The sequence below is a fragment of the Bidens hawaiensis genome, unplaced genomic scaffold (genome assembly GCF_021521415.1).
Source record: "Bidens hawaiensis isolate Kalapana, Puna unplaced genomic scaffold, B.hawaiensis_p1.1 tig00018978_1, whole genome shotgun sequence".
Taxonomy (NCBI): domain Eukaryota; kingdom Viridiplantae; phylum Streptophyta; class Magnoliopsida; order Asterales; family Asteraceae; genus Bidens; species Bidens hawaiensis.
Window position 1 is genome coordinate 38,323 of NW_027492886.1, and position 13,439 is coordinate 51,761.

General features: G+C 36.4%; 2 protein-coding genes and 1 pseudogene across 3 annotated transcripts; 2 read left to right on the plus strand and 1 right to left on the minus strand.

Annotated features, from left to right (window-relative positions):
- Positions 1–1,548: 1,548 nt before the first annotated feature.
- On the plus strand, positions 1,549–3,994 carry LOC143557500 (GDP-L-galactose phosphorylase 2-like). Its single transcript, XM_077046561.1, has 7 exons — positions 1,549–2,033; positions 2,156–2,259; positions 2,323–2,382; positions 2,467–2,709; positions 2,811–2,984; positions 3,077–3,325; positions 3,407–3,994. The coding sequence occupies exons 1-7, from the start codon at positions 1,916–1,918 to the stop codon at positions 3,743–3,745; spliced, it is 1,287 nt and encodes a 428-aa protein (XP_076902676.1). The 5' UTR covers positions 1,549–1,915; the 3' UTR covers positions 3,746–3,994.
- Positions 3,995–4,850: 856 nt separating this feature from the next.
- On the plus strand, positions 4,851–7,649 carry LOC143557497 (aspartate carbamoyltransferase 1, chloroplastic-like; annotated as a pseudogene). The gene is made up of 6 exons (XR_013139588.1): positions 4,851–4,960; positions 5,594–5,819; positions 5,963–6,233; positions 6,318–6,631; positions 6,719–6,955; positions 7,041–7,649. The product of XR_013139588.1 is annotated as an aspartate carbamoyltransferase 1, chloroplastic-like (transcript).
- A 677-nt stretch (positions 7,650–8,326) lies between these two features.
- Positions 8,327–10,019, minus strand: LOC143557499 (small ubiquitin-related modifier 1-like). Its single transcript, XM_077046560.1, has 3 exons — positions 9,833–10,019; positions 9,565–9,714; positions 8,327–8,637 (listed from the first exon to the last, which is right to left on the minus strand). Exons 1-3 carry the CDS (start codon positions 9,908–9,910, stop codon positions 8,569–8,571), a joined length of 297 nt encoding a protein of 98 aa, XP_076902675.1. The 5' UTR covers positions 9,911–10,019; the 3' UTR covers positions 8,327–8,568.
- Between the last annotated feature and the right edge of the window lie 3,420 nt (positions 10,020–13,439).

The window sequence follows — 13,439 nt, forward strand, 5'->3', positions numbered from 1 at the left end:
GACGAGCTCACGGTGTTTGTTTTGCAGGTCATCTGAAGAACATCCTTCTTTACCGAACCTAACCCTCGTGGGAAACATCTATTTAACCCCCAGATTATCCGTAATTTGCCCGGGGTAGATTAGTGTTTCTTCAGGTTGGCAAAGAAAAATGAAATGGTTAGCTTACCTTTGGTGGGCACATCTTTTTTTTAATACTAGTATAAAAAGTTTAACAGAAAAAGACACTATCTATATCATCAACCCTTTACATCGTTTTAATTAAGGAAATGAATTTTTGGCATTACACGAAAACATGACACGAAACTTACATGAAAAACAATTAGTTGAACAAGTTGTGTTCGGGCAGTGATAGATCTAGAAGAACAATTCTTGAGTGTCTAAAAAAAAGTTCTTGGACCTATACGTATCTTAATATCTGATTAGGATTATCTGATACAAAATGGAGAAGAAAAAGACACTATCCATATCATCAACCCTTTACATCGTTTTAATTAAGGACGTGAATTTTTGACATTACACGAAAACATGACACGAAACTTACATGAAGAACAATTAGCTGAACAAGTTGTGTTCAGGCAGTGATAGATTTAGAAGAACAATTCTTGAGTATCTAAAAGAAGTTTTTGGACCTATACGTATCGTAATATTTGAATAGGATTATCTGATACAAAATGATTAAATGAAAAAGAAAAAAATGTATGCACTAATTTTCCACTTTGCCAACAAAGTTGAGAGGCAACCCGACTAATCATAAGCCCTTCATAGATCCGTCATTGTGTTCGGGTTGACCATTTAACTGATTTATTTCTATTTCATAATTTTAAAATGTGTTTTATGCAATAAATTTAATTGGATGTGTATCTTACTATCTTAGGCTAAAAATTAAAAACAAAAACAAAACTTACATAATTTTTATCATTAAAATGAAACCGTTTTATACTTTTTTAAACGGACTAACGCATAAAAGTATTGTTATATGGGATAACCCAACTGCAAAAAGCGACTCATACGCCCGCAAACGCAAACATTGGTGGGTACCCTAAGCCCATCATATCATGTTTGAAGGAAAAATTGTCACTCAAAGACCTACTATGGTAAAATTATGCTAGGATCAGATTCAAGTTGAGACCTTGCGACCTCAAGTCCAAATCTTCATTTTCATTCGATACTAGTTAAGTTAAAGACTCAAAACCATTTTAAATTTATGCAAAAAAAAAAAAACTATTGGATCAAACAAGCCATGTTCGGATCAACAAAAAAAATACGCATGTCATGTCGTGTTCATATTCTCACGCCTAACACAATTTTCAGGTTCGGGTCACGTTCAGGTCGTACTCGATTAAAAAGCTCAAACCAAATGGCTCAGGTCACGTGTAGACGCCAACGAACCACAACCAGACCCATGTAAATAGCAAACAAACACACATGTATGATGCATGTCCACCCATCTTATCTTCTTCTATATAATACAACCACCACCATTCTCTCCTTCCTACAATCAATTGCAGCAAATACAAATCACCACCCACCGCCGCAGCCAGGGTTTTAGTCTCGCGGGTATAATAATAATAATCGGAATAGGGGTAAAACCCGGGAACGTCAAGTTGCAGACATCACGGCTATACACGGGGCTCCGCGTCCACTAGCACATGTCCGATCAGTACGACGGAAGGTTCATTCAATAATAATAACCATTGAGAGCAACCCTTCTACGCACGGCGGACGTGGTGCCTTGCCGTCCGAAGGCGGTAGCCCTTCCGACCTACTCTTTCTTGCCGGCGGTGGTTCAGTTCTCTTCGTTTAGGGTTTTATATTAGGGTTTTAAGGATGTATAATATTATTATTATTATTATTGCTGTAAGATAATTTGCCAAATTCTGCTTCGTTGATCTCTGCTGGTATCTGTTTAATAATTATGTTGAGAATTAAGAGGGTTGCTACTGTTCTTTCCAATTACCAAAAGGATGAGACCGAAGAAGGCGGGTCGGTCCGCGGCTGCGGCCGGAATTGTCTTAGAAAGTGTTGCCTACCAGGTGTTCGATCAATTGCCTACCTTTTAATTTTTTCTTTTAGAGACTGTTTAAAGTTTAAATTGCATATTTTTGTGTTAATTTGAGTCTTTAGAATCTTAATTTTGTTTTTGTTTTGAATTTAGGGTCTAAGCTGCCTCTGTATGCTTACCCGAAATCCGAAAAGGTTGAATTATGCAACAAAATTGGGACTCCATTTGCTTTCTTGGACTCTCTTCTCTTAGGAGAGGTAATAGCAGAAGTTGTAGTATTTATGTCTTGATTTGTTTAATAACTTGTTTGTTATTTTTAGTGGGAAGATCGGATGGAAAGGGGGCTCTTTCGCTATGATGTTACCGCCTGTGAAACTAAGGTGTTCATCAGTTTCTTGAAATTTTATTAATCTTCCTAGAAGCCAAATTGTTATGCTAATTGTCTTTTAATTATGTAAAAACAGGTGATTCCAGGTGAACATGGTTTTATTGCTCAACTGAACGAGGGTCGACACCTCAAAAAACGACCCACCGAGTTCCAAGTTGATAAGGTGCTGCAAGCCTTTGATGAGAACAAGTTCAACTTCACCAAAGTGGGACAAGAAGAAGTACTCTTCCAGTTTGGACCAAGCGAAGATGGTGAACCACGGTTCCATCCAAACGCTCCTATTGACGTTGACAATTCACCAAGTGTTGTTGCTATCAATGTGAGCTGTCTTTCTCTCCTTTATCATCCATTGTTATAACTTATTCAAAATTACAAATTATATTTATAATAAACAATATGTTGTTTTTCTGAAATTAATAGGTTAGTCCCATTGAATACGGGCACGTGCTACTTATCCCTCGGATTCTTGAAAACTTACCTCAAAGAATTGACCATGAAAGCTTGTTGCTTGCACTGCACATGGCACACGAGGCTGCAAGCCCTTACTTCCGCCTCGGTTATAACAGCTTGGGTGCATTTCACCTTCACTTCCAGGTTTCTTATTATCTTTTTATAAAATTTCTACCTTCACTAGTATCTGCAAATCTCTTAACATAAATAGTTAACATTTTGATGTTCTACTTTAGGCTTACTATTTGGCCGTGCAATTTCCGATTGAGAAAGCTCCCTCTAAAAAGATAACTGATTTCAACTGTGGGGTCGAGGTTTATGAGATTCTCAACTACCCTGTTCGTGGCCTTGTGTTTGAAGGTGGAAATTCTCTAAAAGATTTGTCAAATATTGTTGCTGATACATGCATATGCCTTCAAGATCACAATATACCTTACAATGTCCTCATTTCAGAATCCGGGAAACGCGTGTTTGTTATTCCACAGGTACAAATGGCAGTAGTTAGTAACGTAAGTAGTCGCTAATGAACAAAGTTAGTAATGTAATGCCGACGTGTACAAGGACAGTGTTATGCAGAGAAACAGGCATTAGGTGAAGTGAGTCCTGAGCTTCTGGATACTCAGGTGAACCCGGCTGTGTGGGAGATAAGTGGACACATGGTGTTGAAAAGGAAGGAGGATTATGAAGGTGCGTCTGAGGAAAAAGCATGGCGACTGCTTGCAGAGGTTTCTTTGTCTGAAGCGAGGTTTCAGGAAGTGATGGCGGTCATCTTTGAAACTGTTTCATGTGCTGCTGTTGAGAATGTGATGGTTGAAGATAAACATGATGGTGATGAAGTTGCTGTTAAGAATGATCCGTGTGCAGCTATGGTGTCTGGGAATCAAGAATGCCTAGTCCAATACTAGGTGGGTTTACTTTTAACGTTTTGTCGTATGGTTTATCAAAACATGTTATTATCATGATAAGTATGTGTTTGGGATGTTTTCGTGGTTCTGGGTGTGATAACTACGAGAATGATCATCCGTAAAATAAGGGATCTTTGGATTCTGTTTGTTTGATTTGGTGTGTCGTGTTTGTAAGATACTAAGATGATCATGGATGTTAAATTCTGTGGTGGATCTATGTTTGCATGTATAGATTTCAATTTCAGTGTGAATATCCTGTCGTTTTTTGATGTTAGCTATTGAATCTTCTACTTATGAGAATTTTCTCCTGAATACCGGCATCATATCCGTACCGGTATTGAAACAATGCATAATCGCATAAGTACCGCACCGTACGGTATTGAACGGATGCATAATTGCATATGGTATGCTAGTATGGTATTCGGTATCTACTCTTGGGAATTAGGTGCCAATACCCACTTTTTTTGGTTTATCTATAGAAGTTGATACAATTTTAGGGCATTTTGTATATTTTGGTTTTAGTATTACGAATGAGTTTAATATAATTTTTTTTGTTGATTATCGTTGGTTATGAATGAATTTAATACGATAAATTAGTACAGGCCAAAGCAGGTACTATACCAAAACACCGATTCGAATTAACACACATTTTGCACGATATTTGATACCTAGTTTTGTTTAAATTTTGTACTATACTACTCCCCAAACTCTTTACTTCTATGATGATGTTTTACATTTACTCTTTAGGGGAATCAGTCAACAAAGTCATCTTATAGGTTATGCTTTGAGTAAAGTTAAAACGTAGTTATCTTTAGCTTTCATTAGGTATCTTTATCTTCCAAACTACATGGAAGTAGTAGAATGATTAACAACACGTTCCATAAGCAAATATTATATGGGCCTTGGCATACAAAAATATCACACGAATGTATGAGAAAGCCCAAAGCCCATTGATTAGGGTTAGAAAGCAACACATATGATTGTTTTGAATAAATATTGACAGTCACTGTAGTTAGTAAGTGGAAGTTGGAAGTGTTAATGATTCTTCTGTTTTCCGCCAAAACTTCAAGAGATTCGTCCACTCTACGGCTAAGCCTTTTATATTATTATTATTATTATTTCTCACCGGAAAGTCGCCGGAGCTCTACGGTTTGCTTCTCAGGCCACCGGTGACAAATCCATATTTTATCCATCCAAAAGTTCACATTCTCCGAGGTCGGTGTTTTCTTTGTTTTATCTATTTATTTTTACGTATATATTATTATCTTATAATATCCTTCATGTGTTTTAGGCTATGAATGTTTTGACCAGTTGTTTTTAAATGCTAGTTTAAACTATTGAATGCTCACTTCTGCTATGAGCTGATTGAGCTCATAGTTTGTTTACAAATATGTTAATTTGAGCTGATTGAATACTCACTTTTGATACATTGGGTCAAACATTTCAATGGGCGAACTCGTTTTAATTAGGGGTGTGAAAAAAAACCCCAAATCCGACATTCTTAACCTGAAATATCCGAAAATTCCAAATTTTGGATATCCGAATTCCTGGATTTATATAGGCATTTTAGAGTTTTCTGTTTTTTTTCAAGTTATTTAATAATTAATATTAATTAGAAATTTCAGATATTTCAGTTAGTTTTCTGCTTCGGAATTCGGATATCCGAAATACCTCTTTTTACAGTTTTTAAATATTTTATTTAAGATTATTAAATAATAATTTTTTAAAGATTCCGATATCCCGAATTTCACTATCAGAAATTCCAGATATCTGAATTTGAACACTGTTAGTTTTAATAATTGTTTTAATGCAGAATTTCTCATTGATTTCATTAAAAATTATTTACAGGTGATATAACTTTTAGAAAAATGTATGCCTCTATGTTTTCTACACATGCCTCAAATGTCACCACATCAGCTCTCAAACAAACCAAGATTCATGCTGATTCCAAGAAATTAGATATCAATCATAAGCATCATCTGCTGCATTTTAAGAATAACCGCGTGTCCAACAATAATATCCAGTGTCGGGCCGTACAAGTTGAAACCGCCCGACCCTTTGTAAAGGGCGATAGGTTTCAACTTAAAGATGTGATTGAAGCACAACAGTTTGATAGAGACACAATGAGTTTGTTGAATGGTTTTCTAATGTCAACAATAATATCCAGTGTCGGGCCGTACAAGTTGAAACCGCCCGACCCTTTGTAAAGGGCGATAGGTTTCAACTTAAAGATGTGATTGAAGCACAACAGTTTGATAGAGACACAATGAGTTCTATATTTGAAGTTGCACGCGAAATGGAAACTATTGAGAAAGGGTCGCCGGAAGTCATATGTTGAATGGTTTTCTAATGTCAACCCTGTTTTACGAGCCGTCAACGCGAACCCGCCTCTCGTTTGAGTCGGCTATGAAACGATTAGGTGGAGAAGTTTTAACAACCGAAAATGCACGCGAGTTTTCCTCTGCTGCAAAAGGCGAAACACTCGAAGGTTGTTTAAACTACTTTATTTATCTGTCATAAAATCTTTGACTTTGGCCTGAGCTTTGACTTTGACCTTGACTTTAATTTTCAGATACGATTAGAACGGTTGAAGGGTATTCGGATATAATTGTGATGAGGCACTTTGAGAGTGGAGCTGCTAAACGAGCAGCCGCGACAGCTAACATTCCGGTAATTAACGCTGGTGATGGTCCAGGTCAGCATCCGACTCAGGCTCTACTCGACATGTACACAATCGAACGGGAAATTGGAAAGCTGGACGGGATTAAAGTCGGGCTAGTTGGTGATCTTGCTAACGGACGAACCGTTCGGTCGTTAGCATATCTTTTAGCCAAATATAATGATGTTAAAATCTACCTTGTGTCACCCCAAGTTGTTAAAATGAAGGTATACCTTTTAATCTTAATACATTATAAGACAACATGTTTTTGTAGTTTAGACACGTTATATTGATGAATTGTGTGGTTAAATTAGGAGGACATTAAAGAATACTTAACGTTAAACGGGGTTGAATGGGAAGAAAGTGCGGATTTGAAGGAAGTGGCATCACAATGTGATGTGGTGTACCAAACCCGCATTCAGAAAGAGCGGTTTGGTGGGCGGACCGATTTGTATGAAGAAGCGTGTGGCAAGTATATTGTTGACCGGGATGTGTTAAGTGTTATGCAGAAGCATGCTGTTATCATGCATCCGCTTCCTCGGCTTGATGAGGTGTTTGTTGGATTGGTTTAAAGTTGTTATGGTTTTAATGTTTTTAGTAGAGATTTTACATGTTTTTTAATAAGTTGTGATGCAGATAACGGTGGATGTGGATGATGACCCGAGGGCGACTTATTTTAGGCAAGCAAAAAATGGTCTTTTTGTTAGAATGGCTTTGTTGAAGCTTTTACTTCTTGGTTGGTGAGGAAGTTAGTTGGAAGCTAGATAGTGTTAAGAGTTGCAAGTTTTTGGTACTATTTTATTAAGCTTGTGGCTTTTAGTGAGGATATCTGTCTTGTGGTTTGAGTTTAGAATATTTTGAACATTGATTTAGCATCTATTTTAGTTATTAATAAAGACTGGTGTTACTGTTTGGTGAAACTAAATGTGTGAGTTGAAACTAGATGGTAAATTTGCCAAAGGAGAGCTTCTATAATCCTACTGTTGAGTTTGCATGATCATAATGCAATCCTTCAGAAGGGATGTTCATCGTTTAGTTTTGTTGGTTTTCATAGAAATTTTGGGCACAACCAGAAACTATGGTTTTGAATTAATGAAAACCAAACTGGCTGGGTTATCTGGGTCAGCCGGACAGGCCAAAACGATTATGTTCACACGGTATGGCGATTTGGGCAGGTTTATTTATCTAGTTACATCGTTACCACTAAAAAATTTAAACAATTTAAAAAAGCTATGCAAAAAGTATATCATCTAACTACTGAGCAACTGGAATGTGGATAAAAACTGTATACATAAAGAAAAAGTGCAGGATAGTAAACAAAAATTTAATAGCGGAAACAAAAATCGGTTTGTCGCATGGTGCATTTGGTTCGCACATTTTCTTTTAAAGGAAATGAATATTGTTACTAGAATCTGAAAGAACTATGTTTGAAATCGAAAATTTGAAGTTGAAAACATTTATAAATTATCAAAAGAATTTGGAGTTGTGAATTTATGAGAAACATAAAAAAAAACTTTTGAATCTATATTTATAAAAACCACTTACAGGTCGCATCACTATCGATGGTGCCCTACTGCCGTGGCTAGGCTGATAAATGCGACTAAGGTGAGTGGTCGAAGATTTCACATAAGGCAAAAACAACTTAAAGCAAGATACAAGTTGGACAGCAAAGTGGACACATCTGAAAAGTAGAATAATCCAAACAAAAGTCTCCTCCAACTTGATAAAACCTGTGTATTACCTATTTGCCTAAACAGTCAATTCTATCAAAAGAAAGATACCTGCAGAATCAACACTAATCTGCTTTTAAATTAAGCTAATGTTGTATTGTTACATCACTAGCCTCTTTTGTTCTATCGAAACCGGTTTTTAAAACTGTAAACCGTAAACTGGATGGTGTTGTTTGAACAAGGCCAAACCGATATTTTAACATTCCCAATAGTTTTATTTATAAAATCTTATATAGCATAACCTCATAAAAACTAGCAATCATCATTCATCAATCTGTTACATTCAAACTCTGAACATTCCTACGGATTATTAACCAGGTGAAAAGACCTGACACCACACCATACTAGATAAACATACTACAATAACCAGCTTCAACAAACCAAACTAGCTGGCCAAACCAAGCCAAGCCAGCTTCATCAATCTGTTACTCGCATCAGAAACCAAAGCCGCCTCCGGTCTGGTGCAGCATAGCATCAATCTCATCACCCTCTTCCATTTCCAACTGTCAATTTTAAGTTTCAAACAACTTCAACATACTTATCCTTTTATTTTTGAAGACTATACAAATTAATATATTTGTGTAAACGGATTCATACGAGTATCACCTCATAATACTATACAAGGGTGCAAACAAACTCAGCCGAGCTGCTCACGAGCTACTCGAGATCGAATGGATAAAAAGCTCGAAATGAGCTGAGCCCGAGCCACAATATAAAACTTATTTAGTTATTGAGCCCGAACTCGAGCCCTGCATGAGCACAGGGCCGGCCTAGGGGTGTGGCCGGGTAGTCGACGGCCACAGGCCCGACACCCCGCTAGGCCCGAATTTTTTTTTTAAAATATATGTATTTTTATGAAAAAATATTATGTATAATCAATGTTTCAACATAATTTCATAACCACTAGCTTGGTCTGGTGGCAAAGAGGTATGACATCTAACCAAGAGGTTGTGGCCTTGTGGGTTCTAGTCTTAGTTGAGACATTTTTATGTTTATTTTTATACACAAGTTTTTTACACAACTCAAATTATAACTAAGTAAGCTCACTTAAAATTAAATTGTTTAAAACCAAAAAATGTTCCTTTTACTTAAGGCCCGAAAAAATTTTCGCCTTTGGCCCAAAAAAATTTCTGTCTTTTCGGAGCCGGCCCTGCATGAGGAGATCAATTAGGGCCGTCAAGCCTTAACGAGCCTAATGAAATTTTAGGTTTTTAACTCTTTTGGACTCCAGTGTTTCACACTGCACAGCCGAGTTTTGGTTCGTTTAAGGTCTCGAGCTGTGCTTAGGCTCGTTAAAGTTTTTCTCAACATATACAACTATTAACTAAAACTTAATATAAATTATACAATAATAAATAATAAACGAGTCAGAGCTTGAAAAAATTGCCAAATGTTTTGGGGGGGTTTTAACGAATCAAAAGAAGTAATACCTCATCAGGAGTCTGTTCGGCTCGAAGGCGACGGCCATCAAACAAGAAAGCGATGGAGTTAAGCTCCACCGACTGTCGGTCACAGTAGGCGTTCATCAATTTCTTCAACTGTGTGCTCCTCTTAATCCTAAAGAACACTTCATTCCCATCCTAATAAATAAATAAAAAACCAAATTAATTCCCACAAAATCGAACATCAAAGACTAATAAAAACCCTAATTGTAAACTAAATAATAAAAACTTTTAACGAAGACAGTGAAACCCTAACCTGGCCTTTAACTTTAAGATTGATGTGGGCTCCTTGATCTCCTCCGGCTGGCTTCTTGTCTTCGTCGTTTGCAGACATGTTTTTTTGTTCTCCGATGAACAAAATAAAATGATGATTTTGCTGCAAATGTACGCCTTTCGTCTCTCTTGAGATCGAATACTTTTCAGTATCTATAACTGGGACAACACGTGGGAATCACGTGATATAAATAAAAAGAATTTTAGTATACGGATGTATTATACTATTACTATTGGAAATATTCGCGCGTTGCAGCGGGATACAATAGAAATTCGGTCAATGCCTTTATATATTGAACGAAAACATTTTATATAAGAAACAAAATTAATGGAGGCAAATCCTAAAATCCGTAGATGTGATTTGGGAATTGAAGATGAGGTTTTAAAGTAGGCTTCAATTGAAACGGATCTAAGATTCAATAGCGGTAGATGGAAAGGGAAAAGTATTCATATGATGCATTCGAATGAAAGATTCAATGGTTAAATCACACTCAAAAAACGAATATGGTAATGACAAAGTAATGAATGGAATTGAAGGTGGCATTCAGTCCAACATTAAATATTCAAGTGTCTCATGAGAGAGAAAGTGGGAGGTGAAAGGTTGCGGTAATGACAAAGTAATGAATGGAATTGAAGATAGCATTAAGTCCAACATTAAATATACAAGTGTCTCATGAGAGAGAAAGTGAGAGGTGAAAGATTGCGATAACGACAAACTAATGAATGGTATTGAAGGTAGTATTAATTTCGTTCCATGAGGTAAACTTTAGTTTTGATTCAATGTTGATTCAATAAGGTAAAAAAATATAGGATGGCCCATGAGGTGAATTTTTTCCATGAGGTAAACTTTAGTTATGATTCAATGTTGGTAACTAGTGAGAGATCCCGCCGCAACACAATAGAAATTCGGTCGATGCGTTTATACATCGAAGGGAAACATTTTATATAAGAAATTGAACTAATGGAGGCAAACCCTAGAATCCATAGATGTGATTCGGGAATTGAAGATGAGGTCTTAAAGTAGGCTTCAATTGAAACGGATCTGGGATTCAATAGCGGGTAGATGAAAAGGGTAAAGTATTCATCTGTTGCATTCAAATAAAAGATTCAATGACTTAAGCAACGAATGTGATAATGACAATTGAAGGTAGCATTCAGTCCAACATTAAATATACAAGCGTCTCATGAGAGAGAAAGTGGGAGGTGAAAGGTTGTCATTCAAATGAAAGATTCAATGACTCAAGCAGCGAATGTGGTAATGACAATTGAAGGTAGCATTCAGTCCAACATTAAATATACAAGCGTCTCATGAGAGAGATCGTGGGAGGTGAAAGGTTGTCTATATGTATTATAATATAATATGATAAATTAACTATTACATAGTATTATTTTGGTGTATATCATTAAGACCTTGGTTTAAAAAAGCGTGACGCGCAAAAGCGAAGAAGTTCCCAGCCGAGGCGAAAAGCGAGAAGCGCAAAAGTGAACGCTTTTTCAACATGAGGCGACCATTTTTTAAAAAAAATATTCAATTATTTATAAACCACATATGACATACAAACTATATTATAATATATATTAAACGCCTAAAACATCACCACATAATCACATATATATCCCAAAATACTAAAAGTAGAATAGAGCAAGTTTTGGTTGCCCAAAATATCTTAAGTGGCATAAAAATAAGTTATCGAGTACTAAAGTAATCGTAAGTGTCTCCAAAAGATCCCTATCCGAAAGTGTTTCAACTTTCAAGAAATTAAAAGCCTAAAATTAGAAGCTTTCTTCAATATCATCACCATCAACATCAATTCCAAATATCTTGTCTTCCATGCCATCGTCACGCACACCGATATACTCTTCTTCTATATCTTCATCATTTTCATCAATCAATTGTAAAGTAGGAGCCGTGGAACTAGAGGTTGCAACATTTTTCCCTTTTGATATAGTGGAATAAGTCGATTCTGACGCGCCGATAGCTTCTTCATTAACACATTCATTAGTTTCATCATTCGTGCAATCTGTGTTATCTCTTTCCTCATTTTCTTCATCCATACAACCCATCACCCACTCATTACTTTCTTCAATATCATTTAAAAGTATGGGTCTATGGTGTCTGCCCTTTGATATCGACGCTTTAATGCGCGATTAGACGAAACATACACCATGTCATGTAATCGGGTTTGTGACAATCGGTTTCTACTCCACTACGTGAATATTGACCTTCAACCACACGAAAAAAGTATGGCCGTAGGCCTTTAGCCACACATATTTGGTTCAGGTCATATGTGGCCAAAGGTCGCGACACCGTGGGTATGATATGGCCACACACAGTTTTTAGTGGCCTTATGTGGTAATAAGTGTGGCTAAAGGGTGCATGCATTAGTTGCTGGCCATCAAGAAGCCTCTCCAATAAGTGTGGCTAAACGGTAGAAAATGGCCACATGACTATTTACTATGAGTGGCCATTGCACGTATAGAGCCACATGAATTAATGTTTCAGCCACATGAATTTTATAATAATGCGGCCAATAGGGTTGTGTTAAGCGTGCATTGTGACCTATAGCGTGTGGATATAGCAAAGCAACGGCCACTTAAATTTAATAATAGTGTGGCTAATTATATTATATAGACACTGGATATTACATTAAAAGTGGCTAAATATGTTTACTTGCCACTCAAACACTCCTTTGTAGATTATAGTGTGGCTATTGTCTTACCGTTTGTCACACATAATGCTTCTCTTAATTTAAAGTGTGGCTATTGTCAAACTTTTCATCACACATAGTGAGGTACTGTGTAGCTAATCATATCATATAGACGCTGGAGGTTATTGTCAATGTGGCTAAAAATGTGAACTTGCTAGTCAAAAACTCTTTTGTAGTTTGTGGTGTGGCCATTGTCTTACCGTTTGTCACACATAATGCTATTCTTAATTTAAAGTGTGGCTATTGTCAAACTTTTCGTCACACATAGTGAGGTACCGTGTGGCTAATCATATCTTATAAACACTAGAGGTTATTGTCAATGTGGCAAAAAATGTGAACTTGCCAGTCAAACACTCTTTTGTAGTTTGTGGTGTGGCTATTGTCTTACCGTTTGTCACACATAATGTTTTTCCTAATTTAAAGTGTGGCTAATGTCAAACTTTTCGTCACACATAGTGATGTATTGTATGGACAATCATATCATATAGACACTGGAGGTTATTGTTAATGTGGCTAAACATGTAACTAAACACATTAGCATAAATTCAAAACATGTTTTTTCATAAGTTTAACAAACCCAACAACATAAATTCAAAACAGGTTTACATTACCAAACCTTCACTAATAAGTTATAAATTCAAAATATTTGAAACTACTACTAATTACTACCGACCTCAAACTTTCTTATAAGCTCATCAGATTTTTTTGCCTCCTTTCTTCATTTTCCTTACGTTCTTTTTCCATTTGTTCCATTCGTTGCTCGTTCTTCCAACTCGTTTCTTGACTTCCTTTCATTTTCTAGTTCTTTTTCTATTTCGACTCTAACTTTTCGAACCTAAAATTGTTAAAAATATTAGCATCATAACTAATAAAGGGTTAATG